This window comes from Protomyctophum parallelum (genome assembly GCF_964188405.1).
Source record: "Protomyctophum parallelum genome assembly, chromosome: 13".
Classification (NCBI taxonomy): domain Eukaryota; kingdom Metazoa; phylum Chordata; class Actinopteri; order Myctophiformes; family Myctophidae; genus Protomyctophum; species Protomyctophum parallelum.
This window is the reverse complement of record NC_139708.1, coordinates 37,491,674-37,510,923: the sequence shown is the minus strand read 5'-3', so window position 1 is coordinate 37,510,923 and position 19,250 is coordinate 37,491,674. Positions and strand designations below refer to the sequence as shown.

The 19,250-nt window shown below is 42.9% G+C and overlaps 1 protein-coding gene across 1 annotated transcript in view; it reads right to left on the bottom strand.

Moving 5' to 3' along the window:
• Positions 1-15,763, bottom strand: part of LOC310869896 (arylsulfatase B-like) — a 30,224-nt gene extending 14,461 nt beyond the window's left edge. The window contains exons 1-2 of the mRNA XM_083780870.1: positions 15,418-15,763; positions 8,347-8,424 (exon numbers count right to left, since the gene is read on the bottom strand). Coding sequence (XP_083636996.1) covers positions 8,347-8,424; positions 15,418-15,609 — 270 coding nt within the window. The 5' untranslated portion in view covers positions 15,610-15,763. The remainder of the gene's footprint in view (positions 1-8,346; positions 8,425-15,417) is intronic.
• Positions 15,764-19,250: the final 3,487 nt, after the last annotated feature.

Here is a 19,250-nt window from a genome sequence, read left to right as displayed (position 1 = left end):
AGATTCATACGAGGTTTCCGCCGGACACACACTGGTCTGATGAACCCATTCTGACCTGAGATCAGATGCTAAAAATGTCAGTCGCTCTTCGATTTTTCAAAAATAGCAGACCTACAAGCTCGTATCGCGCCACTCGGTGGCGCGATATGAGCTTGTAGATCTGCTATTTTTAAATAGCTAAAGCATAACATGATGCTGACACCAAAATGGGTGCCCGGTCAGAATGGGTTAAGTATAATTATTATTTATGGTGGCTATTAAATTAGGATAATAATTATAAGTTTGATATTTGTTATGATGTTTTATGGCATGTAACAAGTTGTATTTCTTTTGCTACAGTGCTCAAGTGAATTGACAGACATGGCTCTGAGTGACAGGTCCCTGATTGGACCTGCCCCCTCTGTCCCTTATTGGTTCTCCCTGACAACACCAGTTTCCTGTTGGCTGGGCACTCTTCCTGTCTCTGTATATAGTCTCAGTTGAACTCTTGCTCTGGAGCGGACGACAGCATTCAGCAGCAGAGACTCGATCCCTCTAGTCCTCTCTTGTGCCTGCCTTATTATTTGGTTTGTTATTGTTTCTGGTTCATTGCCGTAAGTTATGATTTGTTTTGTTTAGTCCAGTTTTCGTTTGAAGTAATCTTTAATTTATTTATGAGTCTGTAAAACCAACTATTTGTCCTTGTTTAAGAAGCCCGGTTCCTACCTCCACCATGTAGGGGTGCCAGGTCTTTTCTTCTGTTAACTTATTGTAATTTTGGTTAGTTAGGGATTTAGTATTGTAATTTTGTTTAACCTTCTGTCAGGGCCTTTAGGTAGGGGTAAACTTTTGATTTCTAGTTAGATTCGTTTTGTTAAAATAACACCTGCACTCTGAAGCTAAAATGGGAGAATTGTGAACCAGAATTGTACAAATTGTCTCTGCAACTGAAAGAAAAGAGCCGCTCCAAATAAATTGAAGTTCTTTTCACCCTGTTTCCTCTCAAATTGTGTCATGTCCCTTCACCCTAGACGAAGGTCCATAACATATGGTGAAGAAAACTAAATGAAAACTAAGTTATGATGACTAAAACTAAGACTAAATATACTGACAATTTGGTCAACAAATAAAAACTAGATAAAAATGCTAGGACAAGATATCCAGTAGGCTATAAGTCATTTTACACTGAAAATAAAAGGGCTAGAGGCTAGGTTGCTGAAACCTTAGTTGGCTCATTTTACCTGACGGCCCACTTTACCTGAGACCACCCATCTGTTCTCATGCCGATAATTCATTTTAGAAGCCATTTAGTAATTATATTGAGCTAGATTTCTAAGGATATGCCACAAACTTAAAAGACTGGGTTTATACAATACAGTGGCCAAAATTCACTAGGCTATGTTATTTTTGTTTGTAAGTGGTGTACCTGCCACTTTGTTATTCTGATGTAGCCTATCAATCCACAAGCAAAGCATTAACTGCATTGTTTTAATATGTATGGCCTTGAGCTTTCGAGATTAGACCTTGAAGATTGTTCCTGTATTGCTAAAAGTTAATGCGGTACTCAAGTTATGCATCAGAAACGGGAACTACCCATAGATCCGAAGTCCCGTTAGTCCGAACATGCACTGCTCCCGTGCTTGCGGTTAGGTTTAGGTTTGCTCCCGTGCTTGCGGTTAGGGTTAGAGATGGGGATAGTAATTTCGGAACAATGAACCTTCTGACTAATGACACGGCACCAAGCTACATAACCTGTACATTTTCTGTAGAATCAACATTGATGAAGTGGGAAAGAGCAAGACCTATAGCCTACTACTGAATCTAATAGACCAGTGGTTTACGTTTCATGTAAAGGACCCCCAAATGAATCTGTATTTGGCCGCATACCCACATATGACAATATTGTGCCAGCGACCCCATACAGGATTTATTCTGTTTTTTTTCCATTTATTGTGTCGCACCTGGCTATTGGCAAACCTAAACTGCTATCATAGTTAATAGAATAATTGGATTATTTGCACGTAAAACTGACTTTTGACCTACTGGACCAAATACTCCAGCTATATAAATGGATATAATCCTGTCGTTCAAGATGTAGGTCTACCATTCTGAAATTTAATTTAATAATATTTGGACTGCTGGACAGCTGACAGTAGGCTCTCTTCATTCTAAAGAAATCACACCCGTGTGAACTGAGTGGTGCAATCCCCCCCCCCCCCCCCCTCTCTCTCTCATTAGCAGGCAACAGTGCAGCACTATCTCTCTCTCTGTGTTTCTGGCACAACAGCGCCCCTACTGGTACTAATAGTCATACTGGTGCTCATGGTCACATAGGTGGGTTAACGTATAGGCGAACACATAGGTGGGTGGGTGAACACGGACATTGCTGTTCCTTGGTTGCAACCACTCAAAAATATCAACACAATTCAACATTTTACACTTCTACATCTGTATCATCATGTATCTTTCTTTATCCTTGTCTTGTAGCCATGCAGGATTACATTGGGATGCAGTGCCCTAAACCCACCATCTTCCCTCGACTTTGAGTCAAGGAGAAAGCCACCAAAGATGAGTCAGGAATTGCCACCAAAGAAAAGTAAGCTTGCCATTGTATGATTGTATAAATACAGGGATACTGATATCACTGCACCATCCCTTTCAGTGATGGATTTATTTTAGGCCGCCCATCACTTCAATGCATTTCAGAGCTGCAGTCTTATATTGTCTTTATGTCATAATAAAATCCTGTTAATCGTGTAACTGTATAGTTCATCATTTAACATGTTTTGTTTTACAGCCGTTAACCTCATCCACAGCAGACAGTGTGCAACAGCCAACACCAACGGGATCAGTGACAGATACCACAACTGATGCTGCCAACATGAGCTTTGCTGTGAATGATCTTGCGTTTGCAGCATCAGGTGAACCAACTAGTAGATGCCACTACCGTTGCCACTAACATCATCGTTTGTAGACCTTGTAGCAGCTTCCAAAGAACATGCCCTTAAGAAGCAAATCAGAAATCTAAAGTCACACGTGTATAAACTGAAGGACAAACTGAAGCGACGAAAAACTGCCAACAATGCAGGTGGTGATATCAAGTCCATTCTAATGCAATTGGAGATAATATTACATCCCAGTCAGAACATAATTATGCTTTCGTGAGAACACTGATTAAAATGTCTCAATGCAATTAAGGCTCATGGTTTCCGGTGGACCATTCAGGACAAAGCAGTGTTCTTGGGTCTGCTATACATGTACATGCCAGTCCAAAGTGTTACAGACTACTGTCACACAACTTTCCTGTGCCAGCTGTCCACACACTGCAGAGAATTGTGAGGTCGATTGCTATTAAAAACCTGGCTTTAATGATAGTATTCTCACCACAATAAAAAACCACCATGGAGACTACAAAGCCAATGTCACTGAAACAGGCAGTCCACTTTGATGAGTCTGCAGGCCGGGTTGAGGGCTTTGAGGACAATGCACCAACTATGCATCTTCATTCATTGTGAGAGGGCTGTTCCGCGAGTGGAAACTACTTTTGGGGTATTGTTTCACCAGTGTATACAAGCTGGAATGGAGTGCTTAATCTTTATCTGTGGCCAGGGTGCTGTCAACTTTTGGTAGAGCGTGTGGTTAATATGTAAGGGATAATATCTGGCTAGGTGGTCATTGTCTGGAGATAATTCACAGACAGGGAGTTTAACTGAAGGTGAATTATATCCCGACAATGTCATTATCCCCTTTCTACAGATCTACAAGCTCGGTGCCGCGCTACGAGCTTGTAGATCTGCTATTTTTCAATAGCCAAAGTATAACATAATGCTTTGCATTTAATTAAAAGGATCCCTGGCTAATGAGACAAATGTGCCTTAATTGAGCCCCATAGAGCACCGAAGTCTGACGTCACTTTCAGTAGAGGGCGTCAGTCCCCAGGTTCATGTATTTGTTTAGTTGCATTGAAATCCCCATTGAGGCGATTTTAGATCGCCTCATATAACAACTGTGTTTGAAAAATAAACATGTCACCCGGCCGCTTCACTCATATGGATATGAAGAATCAAATGACTGAGAGAAAACGCTAATGTTACTGCTACTGAATTAGTTACATTTTCGCTAGAAGCAGACTGTATCATATGAGTGACTGACTGTTGCAAACGATACAGAGACACCTCCCTGACAATAACGCCGAGACAGCTTGTTTATTTTTGGACCACAACGCTTATAGTAGATATTAAGATCACCCCATGTTATTCTCCATAGAGACATTACTTCCGCGAACCAGGGGAATGGAAGGGATGAGCGAGTTACGTCAGGACTTCGTGCTCTATTGCCCCCGCCGGCTCAGAACCTCTGAACAGCGCTCAGAGGGTCAATGGAGACCCAAATAAAAGCACTTTAAATATTTTATTTCTTTCATAAATAGAGAATCTGTCACTCAATAGGGTGCCTCTCCCTCTCGATAACACGGTGGGAGCACCACCTGATACACTACCTTCCATTCCTGGTCAGCTGGACACTCCTTAGACCTCCATTTTCTCATGGGTACCTCATTGTTTACATAAAATCCCGCAGCTTCATTCTCCATTTCCTCCTGCGACATCACCCCCTCACACAGTTTCTTAGTGTCTGGGTCCTCCTGCTGGGCCTTCACTAAATCCCTATGTGTAAATGTCTTAATGGAGCCTTCCACATTTGCAAAAAAACACCTTTGCCACACTACGCTGAGCCTCTCCTGCTTCATCTTCTCCCTCATCTTCTGTCGTCTGTCTCACCTGTGCTCGTGTCACAACACAAGCGGGAAATATTCCTGGGAATCTATCCTGTAACTCCTCAGTCTCCCGCTGGTGTTGTAGTGACTGTAGGGTTTGCAAAAACCTTGTCCCCAGCCAGGTCGTTACCCAATATAAAATCTACCCCTAGCACTGGCAAACTGGCAACCATTCCCACAGACACAAGCCCACTCACCACTTTTGATTTTAACATCACTTGGTGGATTGGTACAGATGTATATTCCCCTCCCACGCCTTTAAAACACATTTAGTACCGGAACTGCATCAAAATAGAAGCTCCGGGGTGCCAGAGTTGTCTGATCGCTTTTACTCTGAAAGCCATGAACCGGAAACACTTTCCTAAAAAAGTTGACTTTACAAAGAGACCTCAGATCCCCGATCATCTTAATATATTTTTTTACGCTCCAAAAAGCGTTCATATTTTGCGGGAGAGACGGATGAGGAGCAGAAATGAAGCGCCAGCATATCGATCCATTCATCACCACGGAGAGCGCCCTGGATTAGGAGATACGAGTCATTATTTCCGCCGCGCTAACATGGGAGTCAATGACAAGCTAATAGTTGCACTGAGCGTTAGCATACGGCAAGCGAAAAGCGAAATGCCAAAAAAAAAAAAGGAAAAATTCAGAATATTCTTATCTCGCCCCGCGTCGCTGGGACGTCGCTAGGACGTCCACAGACGTCGTAGGCACCAATATTTCGGGATCCTTATGACGTTCTCACACGTCCTATGTTTTAATTGTGTTAATCAGCGCATATGTCTTGAGAAACGTTCCGTCATTCTCTCCAACATTTTCCATTAACAGTGACTGACTGTCTCGCAACACTACGATGAAGCTCAACTATGACTGACCCTTCTGAAATGAACTCCTTGTACATTTCAAGTCCTCTCCATCTCTTTTCCCTTCTCCAACTCAGAATTCCTTGAAACCACCCCCGCTGGTCTCGCTCCACCTTCTCTTGCCACATCATTTTGCAATTTGTAACATTCAGTTTTATATGTCCTCTTTTCCTACAATAATTACATATTGGTCCAGCCGCCATACCCAAAGGTGCTCCTGGCCTGTCTCCCTTCACCCTCGTCCCTTCCTCCTGTACTTCTTGATAGAACGTCTTTGCCCCAGGAAAGTGTGACAATTCATATTCATCTGCCAATATTGCAGCTTTATGCAAATTGTCTACTTTGTGATCCTCTAAATGCGTTTTCATCTCTGAGGGCATACTATTTTTAAATTCCTCGGTCAGGATGAGCTGCCTCAGTTTACTATACTCTTGATCCACATTTTGGGCCCGACACCACCTATCAAATGCCATCTCCTTTTGTCTGGCAAATTCCAAATGTGACCCCCCCCCCCCCCCCCCCCTTTCCTCTGCAAACCCCAAAATTTCTGGCGAGCACCCAAAACAATCCTCTTTACTGTCTGATAGTCAGCTGATTTTTCCTCATCTAGAGCTGCATACACCTCTTGAGCTCTTCCTGTCAATGCACTTTGTGCCAACAACGCACAACATTCTGGGGGCCACTTTAAAGATGGAGTGCCACAATTTTTGTATTTTTCCAGTTTTTCATGTGTCTATGAGGTGACCGTACTTCATTAGACACCCTGGAGTTGTTTTTATGTGCAATGTTGTATTAACTTTGTATTTAGGGTTTCTTCCTGGAGGCTGAACCCTTGACAGTCAAACGGGCCAATGAAATAAACAGTAATATAGTGACATCACACTATCAGCCCCCCCTAACCCCTCCCCCTTCATCATACAACTACAGCTGTGGGTGTGGCTTCAGTTCAGGTGGATCACCACCCATCACCACCCACCAGGCAAACCAGGCATACTTAATGAACTGGTGGGCGTGTCCACATAAAAGCATGATTTTAACAAATACTGTACACTTTTTGGAAAAAGTTCTTCCCCCTTATATTGTAATAATACCTGATGATCATGTTTTAGGGTGGAAAGAAATGGTGGCACTCCATCTTTAAGCTATTTGCCACTTTCTCAAATGACAAAAAGAATACATCCACTTCTTGTTCACTAAACTTGGGCACGAGACATATATTACGCCCCACCTCAAATACTCTCTCATTTCGTCCAGCACTGTGCTCCAATTTCTTGATTTCCAATTCGACCCTCAGTTTCTCTCTCTCTAAAGCAATACGAGCAAGCTCACGCTCCGTCTCTGCTCTTTCTTTGATCTTTACTTGTTCCAGCGTCACTCTTTGCAACTCTACTGCTGACAATTGCTGTCGAGTGGCATTATCAAGCGGCTCTCCCCCCACTCGTTGCACCAATATCTCCACCATTTCCCCCTTCTTCATCTCTGGTGCTAACGTCAATGCTAAATAACCAGCCACTAGCCGCAACTCATCTTTCTTCAGGTTATACCACTCACTGAGTTTGCACATTTTTCCCCAAAACGTCTCTGGTGTAAATTCTGCCATGTTTTCCTTTAAACTGTTACACTTAAAGGAATTGTTCTTATTTTTTTTAGGTTTTCTAATCTCAAAAAACAAAAAACATGAACTTTTAACATTCAGTAGATTTTCTGTGATCTGGGGTTTTCTGGCTCAAACAGGTGCTCTGATTTGCCGGCAGATTGTGATGTAAGATCCTGCAAATCCCATATATGTCAATGGGATTTGCCAGCAGATGTCACTGTTTTCACTGTGTTGCCTGTTTTCATTGTAGCTCAAAAGGCTTCCAAACCCCAAAGAAAACTTCAGACCACAGAAAATCCACTGAATGTTCAAAGTTCAGGTGTGTAATTGAGGTCATAAAACCTAAAAGAAAAAATAAAAATAAATGAAAATTAATGTCATAAAACCTTTAACACTTAAACTATTTTCCAACAAACTAGATATAAAGGTTCAGTATAGACCAGTATAGACCCATTCTGCCACGGGTTGCTCCCATGGCTCGCTTAACAACAACAATAAGGAGTTACCCTGACCTAAAAGACGTGGATGGACGGGTGTGCGTGTGAGCGTGCATGTGTCAAACTAAATCAAAAGCGGCACCGTGCCCCGTATCAACACCACCCACAGGTCCACTCACCTGCTGGCTACACCCACAGGTCCACTCACCTGCTGGCTACACCCACAGGTCCACTCACCTGCTGGCTACACCCACAGGGCCACTCACCTGCTGGCTACACCCACAGGTCCACTCACCTGCTGGCTACACCCACAGGGCCACTCACCTGCTGGCTACACCCACAGGTCCACTCACCTGCTGGCTACACCCACAGGGCCACTCACCTGCTGGCTACACCCACAGGGCCACTCACCTGCTGGCTACACCCACAGGTCCACTCACCTGCTGGCTACACCCACAGGGCCACTCACCTGCTGGCTACACCCACAGGGCCACTCACCTGCTGGCTACACCCACAGGTCCACTCACCTGCTGGCTACACCCACAGGTCCACTATTAATCTAGTAAGATGAATGAATGAATGACCTGGTATCTTCCAGTAATAAACTATAGTAATCTAGTAAAATGAATGAATGAATGACCTGGTATCTTCCAGTAATAAACTATAGTAATCTAGTAAGATGAATGAATGAATGACCTGGTATCTTCCGGTCATCAGCTGGTTCCTGGAGGGGGTGCACACAGGCTGGACATAGTAGTTATCCAGGCGGACGCCCTGTTGAGTGGAGAGAGAGAGAGAGAGGATACAAATTACACATTGTAAGCTTGTAGATCTGCTATTTACAACATATCTGAAAATCTTGAAATGAGACATTTTGCACAATGAGTACTTTTACTTTTGGTACATTTTGATGCATACATTTGCAATACTTCACTTGGAAAGGAGCCAATTTAGGTGGTTCGGGCATCTGGTTAGGATGCCTCTCGAGCGTCTCCCTAGGGACGTCCTCGACACTGGGAGGAGACCCCAGGGCAGAACAAGGATCAGATGGATTATATCTCCACTGGGAGGAGACCCCAGGGCAGAACAAGGATCAGATGGATTATATCTCCACTGGGAGGAGACCCCAGGGCAGAACAAGGATCAGATGGATTATATCTCCACTGGGAGGAGACCCCAGGGCAGAACAAGGATCAGATGGATTATATCTCCACTGGGAGGAGACCCCAGGGCAGAACAAGGATCAGATGGATTATATCTCCACTGGGAGGAGACCCCAGGGCAGAACAAGGATCAGATGGATTATATCTCCACTGGGAGGAGACCCCAGGGCAGAACAAGGATCAGATGGAGCGATTACAGTGACTCACTGGCCGGGATCCCCCAGGAGGAAGTTACTGGTGTTGCTCTGGAGAGGGATGTCTGGAGCTCTCTGCTCGAGCTGTTGCCCCCACGACCCGACTATGGATAAGCGGTTGAATATGGATGGATGGACATGTTGATGCCAATACTTTTGTACTTTTACTCAAGTACATTTTGAATTCCGGACTTTTACTCTTAACCCATTCTGACCGGGCACCCATTTTGGTGTCAGCATCATGTTATGCTTTATCTATTGAAAAACAGCAGATCTACAAGCTCATATCGCGCCACCGAGTGGCGCGATACGAGCTTGTAGGTCTGCTATTTTTGAATAAAATCGAAGAACTGACATTTTTAGAATCTGATCTCAGGTCAGAATGGGTTCATCAGACCAGTGTGTGTCCGGCGGAAACCTCGTATGAATCTGATCTCAGGTCAGAATGGGTTAACAAAGTATTTCTGTATTTCAGTATGTTTTTACTTAGATTGGGAACGAGTCCTTTTAGATGAGGGCTAGGTGAACAGAAATTACACTCATATGGATAAGGTCCCTCTGGTAGAGCAGAAGGTCCCTCTGGTAGAGCAGAAGGTCCCTCTGGTAGAGCAGAAGGTCCCTCTGGTAGAGCAGAAGGTCCCTCTGGTAGAGCAGAAGGTCCCTCTGGTAGAGCAGAAGGTCCCTCTGGTAGAGCAGAAGGTCCCTCTGGTAGAGCAGAAGGTCCCTCTGGTAGAGCAGAAGGTCCCTCTGGTAGAGCAGGCGCCCCTGCCTACTGCCAGACGTGTGCCTGCTCTTCAGAGACGTCCTCTTTAACCCATTCTGACCTGAGATCAGATTCTAAAAATGTCAGTCGTTCTTCGATTTTTCAAAAAATAGCAGACCTATATGAGCTTGTAGATCTGCTATTTTTCAATAGCTAAAGCATAACATGATGCCAACACCAAAATGGGTGCCCGGTCAGAATGGGTTAAGAAGGGTTTTAGAGAGATCTCGATCCCCCAAAGCATCCGATCTGCCATTAAAGGCGAGTTCAACATCGATAAAAATGCTTACCTGGCCCAGCGCATCGGCGCTGACTGCAGCGCTGTGTTCCGCATGGATCCACTGTCTGTGAGTCTGGATATCCAGCTGGTGGCCATCAACCAAGACTACCGCAATGTCATCAACTTCATCACAGACACCATGGAGCAGGTCTTCCAATATCTCAAAGACAACCTCCAGACAGAGATCCAGAAACTAAAGAATCAGCCCTTCATGATCGGGACCCAGCAGGTGCTGAAGCTGGAGTACACAAATGCTGTGGCCATGCTCCAACAAGAGGCCAGGGTGAATATACTGGTGCCACAACATTGCAGAGGACACGCAATGCTTAAGAAAGGAGCTACCCCACATGGTGGCGGTGTAATTGACCTGGAGCCTCTATTCATTATGTTCCTGGGCCTTGAGGACTAAGGATATTAATCAAAAACACCCGTCCGTTCACATTATGGTGGCAGTGGTGGGATGAGAGGCAAGCAATGGCAGAACTGCAATGGCAACCAAAAAACCTACCAAACCCAGAACACGCCAAGATGACGGCAACCGGACATCTTTTGCGGCGGATGTTGAAGAGGAACCAAACCTAGAGGAGGAAGGAACCACATAGTGGACTGCCAGAGATGGTGGAGAGTCGGAGCCAGACCTTCCAACTCAAGCCTTCCTCATTCATCAATGGCTGAGCCTCAGAGATGCACAGATGGAGGGTGAACATCAGACCCAGGAGCTCTGGATGTGGAAACTTTGGCCAGTTGCAACAAGAGATTCAGCTGGACCGATTGGCGCAAAGGCAGCTAGGAGCACAGACGGCACCTGACGACTCTACAGCGCCCCTCCTGTTGATCTCAGAACTGCAGCCTTCAAAGATGGCTGGTTCTTTTGATGTTGCCGATGACCAGAGGAAGTGCATTCATTGTTCAGATTGGTGCAGACTGACCAGAGGAAGTGCATTCATTGTTCAGATTGGTGCAGACTGCAGGAGGAAGTGCATTCATTGTTCAGATTGGTGCAGACTGCAGGGAAGACCATCGCCACCATTGCCTCATTGGCCGCTGCAGTTCGTTGGAGCGATGTGTGTTGAAGGAGGGCGGAATAATTTACACTGGGAGAGGAAGTACGCCGGAATTGTGAAAGGCACGTTACGTTACACTGCCACTCAAGTGATTACTGGCCAATCACAGCGCATCTTTTACAGACCCGAACATGCGCTGACGCACACTCATGCTTCCGCGGTGCTTCACAAGGAGAAATCTGGGTCATCTAGAAATCCCGGTGAAAGTTTTGCCCTCCCTTGAGCAAATATGCTCCAGAGCCAGAAGGGGCATCTACGTTTATAATTATGTCTACGGGTAAGAAAACTCCCCCCTGCAGTCTATTTATGAGCAGACTACTAAAACAGGATAATAAAATGTCAGTGATGTTATGTTACCCATGTTTTAAATGGAGATTTTTGTACAAAGAACCAAAGTGGAAGTACATCAGGTTTTAAAAAAATCGTTTGTATCAGCATCAACTAATATGTTGAACGATCTGAAACAGCAGTCAATGTGAGAGGTTAGATTACCCACACAAAAATATCACACAACAGACCACATTTACACTCTCAACACCCTAATTGACAACCAAATAAACAAAAACAAAAGCAAATTATTCTCCTGCTTTGTCGACTTCAAAAAAGCATTCGATTCAATTTGGCATGAGGGTCTGATGTACTGTTGGAAAGTCGCATTGGGGGGAAAACCTATGACATCATAAAATCAATGTACACTAAATTTCCCTTGTGGACAATAAAGTTGACCTTGACCTTTAAGAACACCCTCGAGTCGTAATATTGCAATTATACAACATAAGATAATCTCTAAAAATAATCAAAAAATAATAATGACAGATGTAGCCACTGCGACCACTAATGTTCCACTCGCTAGCCTAGCCACCAAGTCTGCTGCGCTCTTGGAGAACAGAGCAGCTGATTTCTTTGTTTTGATTTAACCCCTTTTGGACTGAATTAATTTCTAATGATGAAAAAAAGAAATCTTTGTGTTTCTGCCATCAATCAGATGCTATATTAAGTTGAGATACTCAATTTTAATTTAGCACAAACAATAGATATAAATGTAGGTATGTGCCAAATTTGGCACATACATTAGGCTATTACACTATTTTCACTATTACACTACTAATTACACTATTACACTTATTACACGTATTACACAATTACACTAGTACACTTATTACACTTATTATAATTATTACACTATTACACCATTACACTATTACATGTATTACACTATTACACTTATTACACTTATTACACTATTACACACAAAATTAGACTTACTAGCCCCTTACCCCTTGTGGCCGTGGGGGATACTGCGCCTAGTACATACTAATAAATTAATTATTAATCATGAATGTGTTGAAAAGAATGGGCTTCATTACGCCCTCCATATTATTATGGTCAATGCCTGTGTGAAAAGTGGGAGTGATTGGTGCAGCCGGTGAGGAGCTACGGCAGTGACAGTGACAGAGAGACATTCAGACATTGACTGAATTATAGTATGATGATGACGATGATGATTATAGTATGATGACGATGATGATTATAGTATGATGATTACACTATTTCACTATTCCACTATTACAGTTACTACTATCTCTATGATGTGATGCCATGTCCTAGTGTCTGATGGGTCAAATTTGTCTTAAACAGACATTGCCAAATATCTCAGACAAAGTAAGGTCAAATGTAATCTACTTCAATATTTCTATAGTTGAATCATCGAGTTAGCTGGTGTGTATTTTTATTTTAGCAGAACTAATCTCAGATTTGGGCAGTATAACTCTTACACTGGCAGCCTAGAGCCATGTGCTGTCATCTCCACTTCCTGCTTTTTCAAATGAATGTAATTTATTCTCCAAACCAAAACTGACCCACTAGGCATTGACAGCCTTCTTTTTCTACATCGCCTATATTTGGCCATTAACTGGTATGTGCCAAATTTGACCCAGTCGTCCAAAAGGGGTTTAGGTGCTCCTATACTGTCGTTTAAGCACTGCTAGAATGCTGTTTCAACCTATCGGTTTGCTTCCTCGAAACGACCTATTGTATAATTTACCTTGTCAGACAGTGTCCAGGTGTGGGGTGTTTATTGCGAACGCAGAGAGCCACTTACTATGACAGCAAGGGCTGAATGTCTGTGTGTGTGTCACGCTGTTACACCACCCGCCCGCCACCAGAGGGCGCAGCTGTAGCACACACACACACACACACACACACACACACACAGGGCGCAGCTGTAGCACACACACACACACACACACACACACACACACACACACACACACACACACAGACACACACACAACCACACACACACGAGCTGCGTTCACTTCACGCGTTTGCGCGTCTTACTTGTAATGTACCTTGTCAGAGCACACCTAAACCTAACCTTAACCCTCTCCCAACCCATCACCAACCTTAATCCGGTCGTTTTAACGCACCCCTCACCAACCTTAATCCGGTCGTTTTAACGCACCCCTCACCAACCTTAATCCCGTCGTCTTAACACACCCCTCACCAACCTTATGTCTAACCAATGCCTAGTCTAAACTAAGTATGCCCCCCTTGTCGGACAAGAGTCCAGGAGTAGTTTCACATTGTCAGAGTCTGTAGCAACTCATAATGTAATAAGGGCTCAAAAAGGCTCATAATGTAATGAGTTAAATGCAATACATACTCATAATGTAATAATCAGCTCATAATGTAATAAAAGCATGAGCGCATAACGTAATAACAGATTTTTCAAAAAAGACGTGTTACATTATGAGTTGCCTTAATAGGCAGCTCATAATGTAATAAAAGTTCATAATGTAATAATGGCCCATATTGGTGAGAAAAGTCTTACACTGTCATTGTTATTACCTCTGTTGACAAATGTAGACTTTCATATGGCCCATATAGTCTTACACTGTCATTGTTATTACCTCTGTTGACAAATGTAGACTTTCTTATGGCCCATATAGTCTTACACTGTCATTGTTATTACCTCTGTTGACAAATATAGACTTTCTTATGGCCCATATAGTCTTACACTGTCATTGTTATTACCTCTGTTGACAAATGTAGACTTTCATATGGCCCATATAGTCTTACACTGTCATTGTTATTACCTCTGTTGACAAATGTAGACTTTCATATGGCCCATATAGTCTTACACTGTCATTGTTATTACCTCTGTTGACATTCTATCAGTCCCATAGTAACAGTACCTCCCATGCACTCCCATTCAGTCCCATTCACTCCCATTCTAGCAGTCCCATAGTAACAGTACCTCCCATTCAGTCCCATTCACTCCCATTTTGAAAGGTGTGTTAAAATGGCCTAAGTCACATTTTATTATGACTTAGGCAAAATAATATGGCCTAACTCTCCCTCTTGACATAGGCCATTGTTTTAATAGGGTGTAACAGGAAGGCCTTTTACATTAGGGCTCGGGCGATTTTACCAGAGGTGGCCAGCATCACCAGGTGGTGATTTAGGCCAAAGAAAATGGCAAAAAATGGCAACAAATGACTTAGGCAATTAGTTTAATAAGGTGACGATATGAAAGTCTACATTTGTCAAGAGAGGTAATAACAATGACAGTGTAAGACTATATGGGCCATATGAAAGTCTACATTTGTCAACAGAGGTAATAACAATGACAGTGTAAGACTATATGGGCCATATGAAAGTCTACATTTGTCAACAGAGGTAATAACAATGACAGTGTAAGACTATATGGGCCATATGAAAGTCTACATTTGTCAACAGAGGTAATAACAATGACAGTGTAAGACTATATGGGCGATATGAAAGTCTACATTTGTCAACAGAGGTAATAACAATGACAGTGTAAGACTATATGGGCCATATGAAAGTCTACATTTGTCAACAGAGGTAATAACAATGACAGTGTAAGACTTTTCTCACCAATATGGGCCATTATTACATTATGAACTTTTATTACATTATGAGCTGCCTATTAAGGCAACTCATAATGTAACACGTCTTTTTTTGAAAAAGCTTATTACGTTATGCGCTCATGATTTTATTACATTATGAGTTTTTATTACATTTAACTTATTACATTATGAGCCTTTTTGAGCCCTTATTACATTATGAGTTGCTATTACATTATGAGTTGCTACAGAGTCCAGGAGAGTCCAGGTGTAGTGTTTATTTACCTTGTCAGACTAGAGTCCAGGTGTAGTGTTTATTTACCTTGTCAGACAGAGCGTCCAGGTGTAGTGTTTATTTACCTTGTCAGACTAGAGTCCAGGTGTAGTGTTTATTTACCTTGTCAGACTAGAGTCCAGGTGTAGTGTTTATTTACCTTGTCAGACAGAGCGTCCAGGTGTGGGGTGTTTATCTCAGAATGGTGGAAGCCCACATCATTCCAGCCCAGATCATCCACCAGAATGAACACTATGTTGGGCTGAGGAGTCACCGCTGAACACACACTCTGCTCCAAAAAAAACCACAACACAACTGAAGCAGCTTTTAAAAATACAAACATTATGAGCATTAATAAAAGACTTTTAAGTTTAGGAAGTAATTTTAGTTGAACTTATTCTCAGAGCAAAGATGCAGTAAAAACAAAAACAGGAACACACGTGATGCAACTGCGTCATAAAAATAATATTTAATGGATACATATTTATATGAGTCTGTTCACTAAGGGTAAAACATTCCCACTGCTGCTTCCTGGTTGTTGTTGTTGTGGTTGTTGTTGAAGAGACGTCGGCGAATAGCACAACGGCCAATCAGAACAAGCCACTGCTTGGTCACGTGATGAATGTAACGATCGAGAGAGATAGACAGACAGACAGACAGACAGACAGACAGACAGACAGAGACATTATTATTAGTAGTAGTAGCAGCCTAGTTAGTAGTATTCAATGATTATTATGGTTACTGAATGAACAACTGTCAACGGTAGAGGTGCAATGCCGCCCTCTGGTGGCACCAAACTAAAACTACAGTGAGGGGACTATCATGACAATCAAAATGCATGTAAGCCGCTTTACATGCATTATGATGATTGTCATGATAGTCCCCTCACTGTAGTTTGTATTAACGCTTACAGTAAGCGTTAATACAAAAGAAATGTTTCAGCACTAATTAATTAAGCATTACAAAAAAACATTTGTAATTGTGCTTGAAACAAAACAAGTTCTTGGAAACTAAGGCAGCACAATTAAAGAAGAAATCCCCATGCATTCTTGTCACTCAAAATCCTAAAAGCCTATATGGGGAAAGCCCCATTGTGCCCAGGTCTCGTGACATCAATATGACATAGGTCTCGTGACATCACTATGACATCATCAGGGATGATAGTAAATCAGAGATCTGGCCCCGTATTTCTAGCTGTTTTCAAACTATTTCAAACTATTTAGAACTGTTGTATGACTCCTCACCAAGTGGGACGAGTTGTCTGCCTCACTTTGGGCTAGTGTTCTGCGCCAATAGAACGAGTAGCCCCCCACTGTGGACAAATTGTTCAACTACAGTATAGGATAGGGGCATCTTAGTGATTCAGATGGTGGTTAAGAAGGTAACAAGAAGACTCGCCCCGTTTCTGTTTTCCTCCCAGAATTTTCCCCAATGTGAGGGGTGGGAGAGGCTGGACAGCAGACGGCTGGACTTTGAATTTCTCTAACTATAAACTTTCATGACAGCAGAACAGCCTAAGTACAAATATAATTTATGAAAAGCTACTACAGTGAAGTCTGTTCACAGAAGTTGTTATTTGGGGATTATCTGACGAGGTACCATTTGAGTGTGCAAAACCTTACATATACTAAATAATACTAAATTGTTTATAGGGTCAATATAAGTAAAATAATATAGCCTTTCCACAGGAGTATCTTTTAATATTTTTCCAAAAAGAATACAAACAGCCAATAGCATATTACAAAGTTATCCCCCTCACTGGTGGCAATTCCGGGAGGAAAAACGGGCAAGCACCGGGTCGAGTCTTCCGGTATTCGTTAAGAACACCATCTCTGAAAACACGGATTGATGTGAAGACACGTAAATGGTGGGGAAGCCGTTGTGAAAACACGTTAATGTCAGTCATGCTTTGAAAATACAAAGTGGCACTTAAATACAGAAAGTAGGCTAATCTCAAGATTTAATTCCATTTGCAAGAATTTGCCCAGAGCCCCAACTAATTTCCTACCCTCAACTGGCTAGACTTAATTAATGTTAAAATTGATGATAATGCATTATTACAAAGTTGAAATGATGATACCGCAGTACTCAGTCTTAATATCTCTCTTGTCTCGTTTGTTCCTATAGGTCAGTAATGATCGACAGAGACTTGAAAGCCATAAAACAGGATTTCCCAAAAGCAAAGGTTCTCCTGTGTTGGTTTCATGTTCTCCAGGTATTTATGGCCATAAAGGAAATCAATGAGTTACGTTATGTATTAACGTTTTAACATGCAACATACCAAACAAATAGCCTGGCTTGGTCATCCTGACCATGTTATGTAGGCCTATGTCACGTCCGGTTTCATTGTCAGATGTCCCTACAAAGTCAGATGTGGTGTGAAGAACAACTAATATGATACTGGCCATAAAACTCACTCAGCTGACACATCTTGTTTGGTGTGTTAGAGGCTGTACATCGCTGGGTGACATCAAGATATGGTGGGAATCTGTCACCTCCCCAAAATAAACTGTGTTATGCATGCCATGACATCGATGAAAGCATGCACAACGGTAACAAATGTTACATTTTAAAATCAAATTTGTTTCTGAATCTGTACTACATTTAAATTAATCATCTATGCTCTTTCTGTACATTATTCCAGGGAGAAGAATTCTTGGCAGTGTTCACTTTAAAGTGTAAGGATCTTGAGGCCCAGATTGGCAGAAGACGAGTGACCAATTACCTGCAATTCCACTGGTATCCATATGCAGCACTCTGGTCCAATTTTGGACGACAGTTTGATCACAACAGCAGTGACACCAACAACAAAGCTGAGAGGTAGTAAAAGTATACACTATCAACCTGCACAGTGAATGATGCATTGTTGTGGGCAAAGTCCCCTTATCACAAAAGTATTTAATAATGCTGTAGGCTATTGCCATCCAGGAGGAGCGAGTGCCAGTGTGGCACGAGCTAAAAACAAAACACCAAAGCACTAAAACATATATACTTATAAATGTACCAATAAAATACAGTGATAATTGTAATAAAGTGCAGAGGTGCTTAGCTTAAAAATTCAATCAGCCGACCACGCCACCTTTTTGAGAGGTCTGGTCCTCTATTAAATAATACAAATATAAAACAAGGCAATACAGGACAACTTCAAATATAAAAGGCAAACTTAAAACAGAGGCCGATTTGAATGAACAAACAATTACTTTTATTACACTAAAAACAATAACTCTTAAAATGTCCTTAATGCCCTCAAAACATGTGCAAATTGGGCCAACATGGGGGGAATTCAGTCCATGAGGGGATCTCCATGGACTTCTTTCTTCTTGGTTCACTGTGAATATACAAGGAAACGCCGCCAGTACATCTGTTCCACAATCATTTACTCTGTGATGGTTCTAGAGGTTCTACGTTGGCAACACTACAGAACGAGTATTTACAGACAGCCCAGGTTTTACCCTGGGCCCATCTGATGATGGCGTGTAGTGTTGCGGCCTCGCTAACATCTCCTCCTTTCCTAGGCCAAGTTCACCTGGCTGAACTTGACCTCTGAAGAGTCATCTCATCTCCTTTCGCTTCAGGGCAGCCCCCCCATGGCAAGGGGCGCACACTCTGGAGGTCGTGGTCGTGTCGCTTATAGAGTCGAGGGACATGGCTATCACTGGCCCCCCACGGGGGTCGTGGTCGTGGCACTTACAGCTAGCCCTCCTTGTGTCGACGTCATGGCTACCACTGGCCCCCGGCTGCATCTTGGCCCCCAGCCATGGTCACTGCCCCTTCACACCTTCATTCTTCCTTCCTTCCGTTTCCAGACCTAAGCGGAAAACGGTTTTGCGCTGCGGACAGAAGAAGCTGTGAGGGCGTGTGCGCAGCTGTTTTTAGACAGCTGGTGGATGGGAATTAGGCTCCACCTCCGCGGACGACTTGCGCTCTCCTCAGCACAAGTCGTCCGCGGTCGTCCGCAAGCCGACGCGCAAGTCGTCTGCGGAAGTGGAGCTT